This window comes from Sinocyclocheilus anshuiensis, unplaced genomic scaffold (genome assembly GCF_001515605.1).
Source record: "Sinocyclocheilus anshuiensis isolate Anshui unplaced genomic scaffold, SAMN03320099.WGS_v1.1 scaffold1469, whole genome shotgun sequence".
NCBI classification, from domain to species: Eukaryota; Metazoa; Chordata; class Actinopteri; order Cypriniformes; family Cyprinidae; genus Sinocyclocheilus; species Sinocyclocheilus anshuiensis.
In genome coordinates, this window is record NW_015549669.1 from 8137 (window position 1) to 24242 (window position 16106).

The 16106-nt window shown below is 38.7% G+C and overlaps 1 protein-coding gene across 2 annotated transcripts in view; it reads left to right on the plus strand.

Annotated features, from left to right (window-relative positions):
* The first annotated feature begins 9759 nt into the window (after positions 1-9759).
* Positions 9760-16106, plus strand: part of LOC107660307 (uncharacterized) — a 10702-nt gene continuing 4355 nt past the window's right edge. Inside the window, exons 1-7 of one of the 2 annotated variants that reach the window (XM_016449587.1) lie at positions 9760-9926; positions 10075-10180; positions 10300-10387; positions 11178-11407; positions 12941-13073; positions 13181-13313; positions 13606-13845. In XM_016449587.1, the coding sequence (XP_016305073.1) occupies positions 10106-10180; positions 10300-10387; positions 11178-11407; positions 12941-13073; positions 13181-13313; positions 13606-13845 (899 nt within the window). In that variant the 5' untranslated portion in view covers positions 9760-9926; positions 10075-10105. The remainder of the gene's footprint in view (positions 9927-10074; positions 10181-10299; positions 10388-11177; positions 11408-12940; positions 13074-13180; positions 13314-13605; positions 13846-16106) is intronic. The other variant, XM_016449588.1, reaches the window with a different exon arrangement.

Here is a 16106-nt window from a genome sequence, read left to right on the forward strand (position 1 = left end):
GAAGGCTCACCTGAGCTGGAGGGCTATGGTCAGAAAGATAACGCTCATCGAGACGACCTCGCGACGTCACTTTCTTGGCCCACTTCCACGGCAAGTCAAGCCTCGCTGTGGCACGATCCATAACCTCTAATAGCTCATCATACGCAGGGCAGGAGGATTGGGAGGGCTTAGCCTCTTCGCCCTCCTCAGACATCTCCTGCTCTTCCTGGGCCGAACCCAGTAGAGCACTGGCCCCTGGATCAGACGATGTTAGGGAAATAACATCATCCTCCAGCGGCTCACTCTCGTCCACAGCCGACGAGCGTGAGAGGGAAAGCCCCTCTTTAAACTCACCGGCCAGATCCGCCTGCGATCCCCACGAGCTCATTCTCCTCCGTGCCTCAGCAGCGGCGGGTCCTGAACCGCGAGGAGCAGACGGCTGCCCCTCTCTCCTTGAAAAAAGAGACAAACGAGAGCGGAACTTTTTCATCGAAAAACGCTCAGTTAACGCAGATTGCCCCCTCGAGGACATCGCGAGCGTGCTCTTCGTCCAAACAAAAGACGCAAAGATCATGTGTGTCATCAGCTGTCAAATAACGACGACACGGATGCACACATCTTCTAAACGTCTTGCTAGTGCTCGCCATAATGAAGGAAGAAAGATCGCTCTTACCACGGAAAGCATGCTTCAAACAAAACAGTCAATGAAGACGAAGAAGAGAATGACGTGTTCTCCCAGCACCTATTTATACTATAGTCGCACCGGTAGTGACGTCATGGGCTGTCGCCGGCCAACATGTTGTTGGTGTTTTTTGAATGTATGCTTCAGACACGGGTCACGACGAAGCGTCCCCCCCCATAGCGACCCCTAGAGGACGCAGTTCGAAGTTCCCTTGAAAGGGAACTATAGATACCTAGCTTTTGCACCTGCCATTGCCAGACAGATGTTTGGGGTAGGCTTAATTAAAAAGCTGCAAAGATGTTGAATTGAAGATGATCTAAAGTTCCAACCCTGATCTGAATGGAGATGTCAGAGACCTCAAACCACAAGGACCTTGTCCTTTGTCTGGGGGAGCTCACATCAGAGACAGATTAATCAGAATCAGACTCAGAATGAGCTTTATTTGCCAAGTGTGCACAAACACACAAAGAAGAAAGAAGAACATAGAACATTTAAACAAGTAAAAATTAAGAAAAATAAAAAACAATTATAAAATAAACAGAAAAAAGTTACTTAAAATGGGACAAACAAAAACAATATAAGTACTGAAGAGCGCCAAACCGAGGCAGTTATTCGCAGGTGCCATGGACAAAACAATGACAACACTTTATTCATATCAGGGGTGTCCAATCCTGCAATCCGGCCAACATTCTGCAGAGTTCCGCTCCAACTTGCTCAAACAAGACCTTGACTGCTTGGCTCTGGTGTGTTTAATTAGGATTAAATTCTGCAGGACAGTGGACCTCCAGGATTGGACACCCTTAGATTTACTTGGATAGCTGCTTCTACACCTACAACTTGCTACAATGAGACTGGATTTGTGGTGCTTGGAACCGAGTCCTTTACCATGTCAAGGCTTAAGGTAAGTTCCGCCATAAAGGTAGGACTGGGCAACTCTGGCTCTTGAGACTCACCTGCCTGTAGCTTTCTAGTGATCTATAAGACCTTGACTAGCTTGTTCACGTGTATTTGAGTTAGCGCTAATGTGCCTTTCAGGTGGACTCAGACACAACATAATTATGACTTCAGGGGCGGAATTAGATTTCTACCAAAGGGGACCTGATTTCTCCCCTGCCCCTCCAGAGGTGGCCTGTGCATGACCCTGCTCCTGGAGGGCTACCTTCCTGCAGACTTCAGTTCCAACCCTGCATCAACACACATTTAAGTTATTTTCAAGTAACCCTGAAGACCTTGATTGGATGGTTGGAGTTTGGTTGGGGTTGAAAGTCAAAGTGATGTGACGTGTGGCCAAGTATGGTGACCCATACTTGGAATTTGTGCTCTGCATTTAACCCATCCAAAGTGCACACACACAGCAGTGAACACACACACACCGTGAACACACACCCGGAGCAGTGGGCAGCCATTTTTTGGTGCGGCGCCCGGGGAGCAGTTGGGGGTTCGGTGCCTTGCTCAAGGGCACCTCAGTCGAGGTATTCACTCCCACCATCTACAATCCCTGCCGTTTTTTACAGGGTTTGGGCGGATCTGATGTAACCTTTGGGTTACGAGTCCGACTCTCTAACCATTAGGCCACGACTTCCCTTTGGAGATGAACTCTGCAGGACGATAGCTCTCCAGAAGCAGGGTTGGGGACCACTGATATAGACAATGTCATACAATATAGCTATAATAAGGGGCTTTCGCACCAGAGGAACCTTTTCATAGTTCCTAGAACTATTGGCTGAAGTACCTGCTTTTCGGCATGATACTGGCATCTTTGGAACTAGGAATGGTTTTAGTTCTAGGAACTCCGTTTAGGACTAAATGAGCTCCTACTTCAGAGTAGGGTCTAAAGCCTTCTACAGACTGTGCAATTTCAGCAATCTCATAAGATCACTACAAATCACACTGTGTGACATGGATCTAATAAACTTGGTTACGACATGTATGCAGACTGCACAAAGATGACACCTAGTGACTGTAGGCTATGACTCAAGTTACTATTGAAGAATAAAATGTCATCAGCATGCATTAGCGGTAAACAAAAAGAGCATGACCAATCACAGCTTGGCAGTTGTACTTTTTATATGTGCTGAAAAAAAGAGGAAGCTGCGAAAGAGGAAGGGAAAAGTGTTTGAGGTAAGCAGTTTTAAGTTTTAGCACCATGTCCCATTGATCAACACGCCATTTCATGTTGCATTTTTATTGGCTGGTCAGAAGACGTAGCAGCAAACACTGTGCGATGATCATGCTGAATTTCTGACACTGTCAGATAATTATCGTAGGCTATCTTTGTTCGCAAGACTGTAACAACGTCTGTTTTTGAACCTCTCTCACTGTACGAAATAGGACCACCGTTTATGAGCAACGATCACAGAAATCACCACGATTGTTTCACAATGCCAATCTTTCGTCTGGGACATCTGAAAATTGTGCAGTGTGTCCCGGGCTTGAAACAGTACTATTGTAACTATCAGTGACGTAAGTGTACGCTGATTGGCCAAATGCATCTGAAACACTGGCTACCCTGGCATTTTTAAAAAGCCATGTTAACATATTTACTCCACGAACATAGAAAACAGCAAAAACGGCATTTAAATGCATTCCATTTATCGCATAAATTGTGCGTTTACATTCCATCTCCGTTATAATCATTTAATAATTAATAATTTATGCATTTAGCAGACGCTTTTATCCAAAGAGACTTACAGTGCATTCAGGCTGTACATTTTTTACCAATATGTGTGATCCCTGGGAATCGAACCCACGACCTTTCGTGCTGCTAACGCAATGTTCTACCACCGGTTGTTGACGTTTAAAAATGCAGCGCATAAAGTTGTCATTGTCAGCCGCTTCAGAGTTCCTGCTGCCGGTGCAAATGCTGGCTAGTTCCTAGAACTATGCGGTGCGAAATCCCCTATATACAGAGCAATGGTTCCCAACCCAGGGGTCGTTTAAAATTTTGAATGTTAAAATTGGGGACCCCTGGAAAAAAGGTTGGGAATCACTAATATAGAGATAGGTGTGGAGGGGGATATAGAGTTTTGCGGGCTTGCAGGCACACACACACACACACACACACATATATATATATGTATATATATATATATATATACAGTATATATGTTTGTTTAGGCTACGACTGTGTTACGTTTCCAACTTGGATGCGTGACATGTCGTAATAATGCAGACCTGGAGGTACGGGTTTCCCAGGTGTACTCGAAGGCAGTGTAAGCTCACCAGGAAAGTGGACTTTGAGGGCCAGAGTTGCCAAGCACTGCATAAAGGGATATCAGCATTCTTATTACTTCTCCTAGATCACTACCTAGTTTCAGAATCAAAAGATGGACAACACTACTCAGGGGTTGTTGTCAGTAAACACCACAAATTTGTGTTCTCTCCATAAATCATGGTCATGGTCTATGGTCAACTCAACTAGTCCACTCAATAAATGAACTTGTTGGTCTTGGGCATGGGGTGTCCAATCCTACTCCTGGAAGGCAATCTTCCAGCAGAGTTTAGCTCTAGCCCTAATTAAACACACCGGAACCAGCTATACAAGGTATTCAGGAAAAAGCCACTTTGGCCCTGTCCCAAATGGCACTGGTGAGGGGAGCATCAGTATCACTAGAAACCTCTAGGTAGGTGTGTTGGAGCTAAACTTTGCAGGACATTGGCCCTCCAGTAGCTGATTAAGGGCTTTTAATCCCCAAGACACCAGGGAAAAACATAACCTGCCAAGACTGTCCTGCTCCTGGAGAGCCAGTGTCCTGCAGAGTTTAGCTCCAACCTGCCCCAACACACAACCCAAGTTTATAGTTATCCTGAAAACCATAGCTGGTTCAGGTGTCTTTAATTAGGATTTCAGCTAAAGGATAGTTATTAGCCATACAGGAGCAGGATTGGATACCTGATATAACCAGTGTATACTTGACAGTCCTTATCACACGGTTTCAAAATGTTACACAAATACAGATCTCTGTAATAGAAGACACAATGTAGCTGTGTCTAGCAAGGAAGGCACTTGAACTCCACCAATGAGGATGACCAAGGAGACATTAGGGAGACATTAACCAAAATACAGAACCACACCTGAGCCAACATGTAGTGGCTTTACAGCCTTGAAAAGACTAGTTGTTTGTGTGGTTTGCCTGTCCCCAGCTGAAAGTAGAACTGAAATAGAGGAAGATGACAGGAGGCATGTTGCCGTCATATTCCCAGCAAAAACTTCCTTCAGCTCACCCAGCTCAGACCCTTGAGGTTAAACTTTGGGCAGCTTCATTTCCTTGGCACAAAATAACAAACAAATAATTCAGTCAGAGTGGCACCAACACCAACTGCTTCAGGTGTAACAGATGGTGTTGTGGAGCTGCTTGAAGGTGCTACACTGGGACCTGGCAACACAACTGTTGTTTTCTTGATGCAGGCTTTCATTATTTGCATTCGGTTAGGCTACAAGATCCATCAGTTCCTGCAATTCCTCTTCCATTCCCATTGAGCACAATGATGCTTACCACAGAAGGGGAAGCAGATGTGTAGAGGAGACCACAGACAGGACTCAATACAAGTGGATTGTCTCCCAGGGTCGTATACTACTGTTTCACTTCAATTGCTAACAAAACACAATTTCTTCCTCAGATCTAAGTACTTCACTGGAGTAATGACAGCTGCCATTATACACATTTTAGTGTTAGATTTAAGGATAAAAATGTTTAAGTAAATTGCTTATAGGCAGGTGCAATGAGTTTTATGTCAAAGCAAATGTGATATGTGTATATAATGCATCTATAAAACCATGTAAATTATTTGGCTAAAGACTGGCCATGAATTATACATTTTTTTCTCTAAATGATAGCTCTGGGCACGGTGTGCCAGATGCTTCCAGCTAAGCTTTTGCAAGTTTTGCATTCAAATGCAGGAAATTTATCTAGCTGACAAAGTGTGAAGTGAAGGTCAAATGTCTTAGGGAGAAACCTATTTGCTAAAGAAAATGATCAAGGATTATTTTTTTCATGGAGTTATGTATAATAAAAAATAGCTCAGGCTCTGCAAATAATTTGGATGTAGCAACATAATAATGAAGTAATAAAATCTTTGCTAATTCGGATAAAGGATCTTTCTGTATATTTTCTATCAAGAGTTTATCATAGCAATGGCAAACCTAAACTGTGTCACTAGGCTAAAATATTCTTAATACTAAACCCATTCCTGTTTGGTTTATGATCTTTTTAGAATGAGAATACTGTGCAACAAGATATGACTTTGGAATGGGATTATACATTTGCTTTATGATGCATTATTAAATGTTTTTTTTTTTCTTGTTTGTTTGTTTTTATTACATTTCATTTCAGTTTTTAAGGCATTGAAGATTCTTTTTTAAATTGAAGTTGCCATACATACTTTTTAATACATAGTGCCAGTCACAGGATAAAACAGATGTTATCCCTCTTAAAAAATATAGTCTGCTTAACAATAAGCATTTATGGATCTCTTTATCAGATCTCTATAAGATCTCTATTGTACTGGCTTGCTTGAAGAATGTGATTACTTTGTTGCGATTAACTGATTGCAGGCATCATGAAATCAAATGAAGTGTATTAATTAGTGCTTCTTTTCTCCTTGACTAGAGGAAAACATTTTTCAGTTCAATTTAGTTCCACTCAATTCAAATTTAATTGTATAGTGTTTTTCACAATACATATTGTTTCAAAGCAGCACAGAAAATGCACAGTTATGGCACAACTTATGCACTTCTCTATGCCATTTAAATCTAAAACTGATCATTTGAGACCCAACTGTCAAAAAAAAAAAATGATAAAGAATATTAAACATCAACATTTAAAAAGTCATTCTAATAGGATTCCTCACAAATATTTTTTATTAAATATTAAAGATAAACACAAGAAACAATTGTTCCAAGAGGAAGGGATGATCAGAGCTAAGCCCTGTGTTCGTAGTAAGCAGGAGGAAATATAGTACGTTTCTGTCATCTGTAAAATTTTGCTCTCAAATATGTGGCTTTGCATTTCCATTCGCAGCCAGGGGATACGTTTGCATTGCATCTCTCATTTTCATAATTACTGCACTTCAATTGGGACAAATGCATGTTGTTGAACTGCAGTAAAACTATAATCAAATGATATGGTCATGTCTAAGATACAGGCAAATAACTTTCCATCTAATATTATTCATTAAATTGTTCATGAAAAAATATATCAAAAACTAATACAAACGTATAATAACTTTATAATTTGTGTTTAAATTTATATTTGTTTAATTTAAATGTTTTCATTTATCATAAAGTGACTTACTGTACATTGCATTCAATGTTCATTGCACTGTAAAAAAAAAAGAGCTACAGAAATATAATTACTAATAATATAACAATAAACATATTATTAATTTAATGATACGAGAATACAATACACACTAAAAAGTACCAAAAAGTAAAAAAAAAACAAAAAAACTGTTTGTTAAATATATATTAAAAAAATATTTAAATTATTGAATGAAACAAAATCAGTTAAAGATTAGATGGTAGGACGCTATATCAAATAATGTGACACTTACAGTATCTGATACCATGGTACAGCCACTACTGACAGACAGGCTATTTACTGGCAGACAGGGAAACAGCACTGTACAAACACTGTCAATTGTTTTTAATGAAATGAATGAAAATGTTCTGTCATTTATAACAATGCAGGTATTCATAACTGAAGTGAATGAGGAGAAATGACCCGATAAGATCCCTCATTAAGATGCTTGCATCTAAATTCAGAAGGCTGTATGGTCTGTCGTGTCCCGGTGGACAGGTGCTCGGAGAGCGTGCTAATGAAACCCCTGAGAGTCCAAACGCTGCTCGACAGCTAACAGCACTTTAATATCACATGTTATGAATGCCCATCGATTTACAGGTCAGATTTGGAAGAATTTGAACAAATTTCTTCTTTGGAACTGAAAAGGTGCATTTTTGACGGACAACCTAAATGGAGACACAATTACGTAAGAACCATTAATAATCACTGTAATAATTGCAAACCTGCAATTGCTACCTTCAGGGGTTATTTCTACTTGATTTAATCCATAAAAAAATTTAATATTTTTAGTTTAAGTGCACATGTCTGACAGACTAAAACATATAAGTAAAATGTAATTCTTTACCGATAACCTCGGAGCTTGACAGACACCATCCACATTCATTTTCATTTTATGGAAAAGAGTGGTCAGGATATTCTTCAAAAAGGAATATTTAGTGCTCCGCAGAATAAGGAAAATCATGTGGGTTTGAAACGCCATACAATTAGATAAATGGTGCCAGAATTGTCATTTTAGGGTGAACTGTGCCTTTAAGACAGATACACGCTCCCTAGTGTTTCTGTTAAAGAGGCCATGCTTTTATGGTAACATTAAACTGCTGTTTACACCAGGCCACAATTTTCCACCCATCCCACTTCTGACAATCCAAAAATACACAGCCGACTATTTACACAGAATAATCAGTCACGTCATTTTAAGCTCAAATTTCATTTGAAAGCTCAGGATCAACATCAGAATTCACACTGAATGAAAAATGCGCCTTTCATTGCGACATGCTATCGGATATGTTCAAACAGAAGTTAAATGACGATGCGCTTTGTATTTTACTATGGACAAACACATGTGTCTAGAATGATGGATGAATACTCTCAGACAAACATGCTATGCACCTAAAGCGGAGATATCTGTGACAATGAAATGCTGATTGAAACATAACTAAGACAAACATGATACGCAACTGAAGCTGAGATATTTAAAACAATAAATTAATAGGTTCAGCAGGCCATCCCACATGTCATTTTATGTGAAAATATGAATATGCTCTACTGCATTTTCATGTTTCTATTATTTGACTTATATTTAATTTAATATTAAACTAAAAATTAATTTAGGTTCTTCCTTTCCTCAATATTATTTTCCATTTTAGACCTCTGTAACATTTGTTTAACTTAAGGCTGTAATTATGTTAGAAACTCTCAAATGTACTGCAAACTTGTGCTGAAAACAGTTCAGCTATTTTTTTCTTTACTCTTTTTAAATTCACAACTATGAATAACATTAGGAATCACATACTGTGACATATTTTCAATTCAAAATGTGAACATCACTAGCAAGAGAGTAGTTATCTGGAGCTTTCCTGATGGGCTTTTGCAGGAATGATTTCCTTTGACTGACCGTGTCTAAAGTTTTGATAAGTGACATCAAGAAGAGACATGATTTTGCTGGGAAAACAATGGCAAAAAATAGGATTTTGATTTTGATTTTGATGTGAGAAGACAACAGGGGATGGACTTTTTCATAGAAGGAAGTGTTATTATGGATTATGGACTGGAAGTAAAGGTTTAGGGATTATTGTGATGTTTTTATCAGCTGTTTGGACTCTCATTCTGACGGCACCCATTCACTGCAGAGGATCCATTGGTGAGCAAGTGATGCAATGCTACATTTCTCTAAATCTGTTACTATGAAAAAAACAAATCTCAAATATTTTCAGCAACATTTCATTTATGGGTGAACTAATTTCCTGTAAGAGTTTGAAATGATAAACCGATATATAAAGTGTTGAAATGAAAACAAAAAGTATTATGACACTTTATGGTTGCTGTGACAAATGTAATACAAAACAAACAAACAAGCAAACATAAAAAAGTAGTCCTAAATACTCAATATCACAAATTATAGTTATATAATTAAAGCATAATACTTGGTGGCCGTTCATAAAAATGATTTTTAAGGTGGAAAATCGTTAAAACAGAATATTTTATAAATAAATTCTAATTAATCTAAATAGTTATCAATTATCAATATGATTCTGTAGTTTGTTGCAAAAGGACGTTTTAGGACGCTGGATACTTTAGGGTGTTATGGTGGCAAACATTTCACTAAAACACAAACATCTTGCTAGATTGGGGCTTGTTTTAATGGAGTCTGCTCCCCGATCACTTCTCACTACAATACACTGATATATGGACTTGGTAAAAATAGGATCAGGTACCAGAATTAGTCTGTGATGGGACACAAGAGGAGCACATAAGCCAGTCACTAATCAGATTAGACAGGATTAGGTCTCTAGACTCTCGACGCGTCTGCAACAGGCTTGGTAGCAACAGGTTGGTCAGCATGTGAACATGCCATTGGATAACCAAATGAAGAGAAACAAACCGAGAGATTAATTCTTATGTACTGAAGTTCAAGAGGGATCTTCATTCAGCTACTGAAGCATTCAACCAGGCATTGTATCAAGGTATTTACCTGCTTCAATGTTTTTGAGCAAATAAATACCAGAATAGATTCCTCTTTCTCTCAAAGCCACAGCGGTCCACTCTGAGTTTTAATCCAATGGGAATCTAACAATGGCTTGGCTTGTATTGTATTTCATCTATATATTGCAGGCAATAGAGCACCATGTGAAATCTTCATAAAATGGCTACTTATGTACCGTGGTCAGCAGTTGTCTGGACTCTCAAGGGCCTGTTGTGCACATGGAGGTTTTTCTGGGTAATTATGTCCTCTTTAATTAATGCCAGTGTTAATGCATTCTATAAATATATTGTAGTTTTAACTGTACTGCTACACAAATCACTGGTAAATGGAATCAAATGTTATTTGTACTGTAGGTCAGCCCATATTGTGCTCTAAAATCTGTATCATGGACACAGCACGCAGCTGACACTGACCATAAACCCCCATCAAAACTGACCACAGGTAAATCCTAATATCACAAAAAAAAAAAAGCAGTCATCAATTAGTTTTTATGCAAAGGAAGCAAAGTCTGCTAAATGTTTAACAATTATAATGTAAATGTAATGCTTGTACCTGTCCAATAGATGGCAGGCTAGTTTTGCGTAATGATAAGTATTCTGACGAAATCACATTGCAACTCACTTAAATCTACAAATTAAGAAACCTCTTAAAATAAAGCAGAGCAGAACAGTTTACATCTGAGTTTATTATGGATTTAAACATTTTTAAAGGGACATTCATTCAAAAATGAACAGTCTGTTATTTACCCTCATGTTGTACAAAACATCTGTGACTTTCTTTCTTCAGAGGAAAACAAAAGACATTATGTTTTTGTCAATACAGTAAAAGTAAATGGAGTGCCAAAGAACATTGGACTCCATTGACTTTCACTGTACAGACAAAAAAACATAGAGACATTCATATTTAAAGTAAAAAGTCATAGAGGTTTCATATGACATATAAGTTAGTAAATAGCGACTGTTTTTTTTTAATTTTTAGGTGAACTATCCTAAAGCCCGGCTCACACTGTGCGATTTTGGCCACGATTTGGTCGTCTAAGATCAAGACAAGCCATGATCAAAATTAATGCTAGAGATTCTTGCGCGCACCCGTTTTTAACGCGTCTTGACTGTCGTACAGTCTGAAATTAATGACCTTAAGTGTGTATTAAGTGTTTGACTCCATTATTCATATCAAAACAGAATCAGCATTTGCCAAAATATGAACACTAAAGACTTTTATAAATCTGTAGCTGTCCAGGATGTCAAGCATCTCGCAGGGACAAATGTAAATGCAGACTCAGAGAAAAAGGCCAAACCAGAAAACTGTGTTCAGCATGAACGCACAAGTGGCCTGTTCAGGAGACTGCTAAAGGCTGAGGGGGAGATTCAAGAACTGAAGATAGAGATTGCAAATCAGAGAGCATCATGGGAGACGCGGTTTGTGGAGCTGCAAAAGAGACAACATAATCTTAGAGACCAGGTATGTGGGTCTAAAAATATTTCAGAAATGAAACTCATAAATCCATTATAATGCTGTGACACTATTGCTTCATCGGCATTGCTGCTTTTATCGCCTGGCGCTTCTGCTAAATGCAACATATAGGCCTAGGCATGCTTTTTTGATAATGCTATAACTGTTTCATAAGTTAATTAATGGGGATGGCTAAAGTAACTAGCAATGCTCATAGGTTGCAGTACTTAAAAATGCTTGGTGTAATGACTATGTGGCATCACTTTATTACTAAATGCTACTATAGCATCTATCATGGCAGATAAGCTTGAAATGCAAACTTTCATATCATCAGTTTGTCGCGCGCACAGTACATAAGCCAGAACTAAGAACATAAAGCTTGTTGGCAGGAACAATTAAAGTCTCTTCAAAATGAAACTAAATACTGACAAGCGACAGGACATTTTCGATTGATTTAATTTCTGCATTCCTCTGGAAAATTCAAATTCATCTAAAGAAAATTACACATACAATACAGCCATAATGGAGTCTTGCTTGAGTGTGGGATTATATACAACAGTTTAATGAACTACTACATAATACATAAGGAAGTGCAAAGTAATTTAACCCTCTGGTGTGTGAAACTATGTGCTCTTATATGTTGTGTTAATAAGAGTTTGATTGCAAAACATTCCACGCGAAATTGCCCCAACAGATTTCACAATGGATTCAAGAAGCTCACGTGAATATAACCAAACCTTCAAGGTGTGAAATTTTACAGAGAAAATCCCGTGTTTTATTATAGGAATCCTCATAATCGGGAATTTCATGTAAAGGTGAAAGATTTCCTCGCACAGATTTTGAATGCTGCTTGGTTTGAAAATGATTTGTGTGAGCAGTGCAATATTGCTACACTATTAATAAAAGACAATGTAGATCAAAATAGTTTAAAACAAAGCCACACATCCACTGCAACATTGAGAAACACATCGTAGTGGTGTTTTATTCCTGAATGATTGAGTTTTGAACAGATCGGTTTGAGTGAATGATTCAGTGACTCCATCATAAAGACGTTCACTTGTTTCATTTATAAATGAATTCACATTTTTGAACAAATAAGTTGAGCGAATGATTCAGTGACTGCATCATAAAGATGGTCACTTGTTTCATTTCTGAATAAATCAGCATTTTTGGACAAATTGGTTGAATGAATGATTGGTAACACTTTAGAATAGGGAACACATATTCACTATTAACTAAGAGTTTTGCCTGAACAAACTCCTAGTTTGCTGATTATTAATAGTCAGTAAGGTAGTTGTTAAGTTTAGGTATGGGGTGGATTAAGGGATCTAAAATACGGTCATGCAGAATAAGGCATTACTATGTGCTTTATAAGTACTAATAAACAGCCAATATGCTAGTAATATGCATCATAATAAGCAACTAATTAATAGCTAAAATTTGAACGATTCATGACTAACTCACAAATACAGTGTGGAAACAGACAAGATTTGAGTAGAGCCTTTTTAACTCGTATTTAATTGTTTTATGTGATCTTTTCAGTTGACCTCTGAGATTCTGGTAAGGACTGGGATGCTGTACAGAGACACTGATTCAGAAGAAACAAATGAAGTCTTTCTAGAGTCTGGCTTGGAGAATGGACTTTATGCTGAGGAGAAGGAACATGAATGTTCTAGTAAGTTCCTTTGGTGGACTGTCTGGATGTCAGAACTGCCCTTGTGAGGGGATAACTGAAATTAAATAAATTTGAACAAATGAGACATTTCTTCCAACTTTCTGCAGGTGGTCTCAGACACCAGCAAAAGGGACCTGATGTGGAATTGCTTCGAGATGGTGTTGACCAAAAAAGTTTGTGCGGCAGTCAAACCTCCTGCCCATCAGACTCCAGAGCCACTTCTGCCATGTCTAACATCAGGTAACTTTTATAGTACCTTTCAATGACAGGAGCAAGGCATGAATGAACATGTCCAGCTTAAAACACTGTCACAATAAAGTGTTCCAGAGAATTGTGTCATAAACAGAAATATTTGACTGTGGAATGCAGTGACTGATCAATCAGAAGCACATATTCCAGAGATCTGTGTATTAATGAACAAATCATTTATTAATCCCTTTTGCATAGGAGTATAGTAAAGTGTTACATTCTGTGTTAAATTTTACTTGATGTTTAAACTATATACTATACTTTGCATGACCTCTTTCTTCAGTGTAAGGTCTTGGAGGAGCAGAGGGGGACCTCATCGAGTGTTTGTACCCCACTCCCCCCTGGATCTGAAGATTGGGCACAGGGTCCGAATCATGTTACCCTCTGGACGCATCAGCACCGGTACCTTACGCTACCTGGGCAACATGCAAAACTCTCCCGAATACCATCTTGGCGTAGAACTGGAGTTGGCTGATAATGGACAACATGATGGCACCAATGAAGGACAGTGCTACTTTGACTGGTATAATCATTTTTCTTGCCTTCAACAATTCAGATGATGGGAAAAAGTGTATACCTTCATTAAAAGACCAGATAAGAATGTCCACTGTGGTGGATTAGCATAACTATGTCCTGCACTATAACAACACTTGGTAAAACTACTTGGTAAAACACTGATCTTTTCCGCAGAGTAGATATTGGTACTTTAAATAGTTAAGCTATTTATAGATTATTATTTAAATATTTAATATTTCAGCAAGGATACTTAGAAATGTTACCACATTGATCCTTTCTGGTAATATATTTGCCTTTTAAGAAGCCAGTGACCCTCTATTCATTATCCAGATCCCTTACCACCCCCATGAAATAAATTGTAGGCTATTGTCTTCCCAGAATATTAATGTTGGTTCTTCTTCTTTTTCTTCTTCTTCTTCTATCACTAAAAAAGCATGTCATTGATTACCAAATAACACATTTGATTTGACTGGACAGTTGGAATATCATTATTATTATTATTATTATTAATAATAAAAAAAACTTTAGGTAGCTTATCACAAGTAGCAGTCAATCAGCAAAGAAGAAGCTTTATTATTATTTTTCCAATGGAAAACAAAAGCAAGGGGGGAAAAGAAGCTAAAGGATTAATCTCAAACGTCTAGTTTGTTTAGTGATGTCAGTTTTGATATGTGTCTGGATCAGTGTTGGGGAAAGTTACTTTTAAAAGTAATGCATTACAATATTGCATGAAGAATAGCTACTTGAAAAAAGTAATCTGATTACGTAACTCACGTTACTTGTAATGCGTTACCCCCAACACTGGTCTGAATGTTGTGTTTTACGCTACAGAAACAAATGCTAAAGTTAAGAGTTAACTGACAGTTTTCACACCCTGTCTACACCAGATGAGAAGGGCGCGACACATTGTACCAAAAGCAAACAGAACCCATTATTATCAGTGAAACCGGCTGTATCCGAAAAAAATTTGAACGATTCATGACTAACTCATAAATACAGTGTGGAAACAGACAAGATTTGAGTAGAGCCTTTTTAACTCGTATTTAATTGTGTTATGTGATCTTTTCAGTTGACCTCTGAGATTCTGGTAAGGACTGGGATGCTGTACAGAGACACTGATTCAGAAGAAACAAATGAAGTCTTTCTAGAGTCTGGCTTGGAGAATGGACTTTATGCTGAGGAGAAGGAACATGAATGTTCTAGTAAGTTCCTTTGGTGGACTGTGGAAAGTTACTTTTAAAAGTAATGCATTACAATATTGCATGAAGAATAGCTACTTGAAAAAAGTAATCTGATTACGTAACTCACGTTACTTGTAATGCGTTACCCCCAACACTGGTCTGAATGTTGTGTTTTACGCTACAGAAACAAATGCTAAAGTTAAGAGTTAACTGACAGTTTTCACACCCTGTCTACACCAGATGAGAAGGGCGCGACACATTGTACCAAAAGCAAACAGAACCCATTATTATCAGTGAAACCGGCTGTATCCGAAAGCTTATGTAGCTGACTTGTTGCCTTGCTGATCTATCAGGCAATGACTTTGCAGGCAGTGTTTGTGAACAAAGGTACCTCCCCAAACTGACTTCATATATGGTGCTTTTCCACTGCGTGGTACGACTCGGCCCGGCACGGCTCGGTTTGCGTTTCCACTACAGTTTAGTAACGCTTTAGAGTGGGCGGGATTATTCACATGTCGTTATAGTTGCGCCACCTCTACTGCCGCAACTCCTAAAAAACTTTTTCATCCTGCATCGCCCCATCATGCTCTCGCTGGATCCACTCCTCTGCTATCAACGAGAGGAACGTCTGTACTTCCTAAACAGACCACGAAACAGCCATTTTTTGGTTGTTAAAAAAGGTGCGCTCGTTCAAAACAGTTGCGCTCAATCCTTCGCTGGCTGTGCTGATTTAAATCTAGCTTTCTAATTAATTCTGTTGTGTTTGTGTCGCGAGTTCAGCAGAGTTTATACGTCACGTTTTGGTAACAGTACGGTTCACTTGGAACCTCAACCGAGGTGGTACTAAAAAAAGTACCAGGTACTGTACCCAGTGGAAAACCCCGCAAAAGTGCACCGTACCGAACCGTACCGTGCCATACCATGCAGTGGAAATGCGCCAATAGACTTCTGAGGCAGCATAAAGCATAACAGGTCTACAAAAAAAATAGAGAGAGCTTTAGTGATAACTAAGCAAATATTTAATTACTACAAACTACAATTTCTTCCTAGAAATTAGTGATGCACCGATACCTCTTTTTCCAGTACT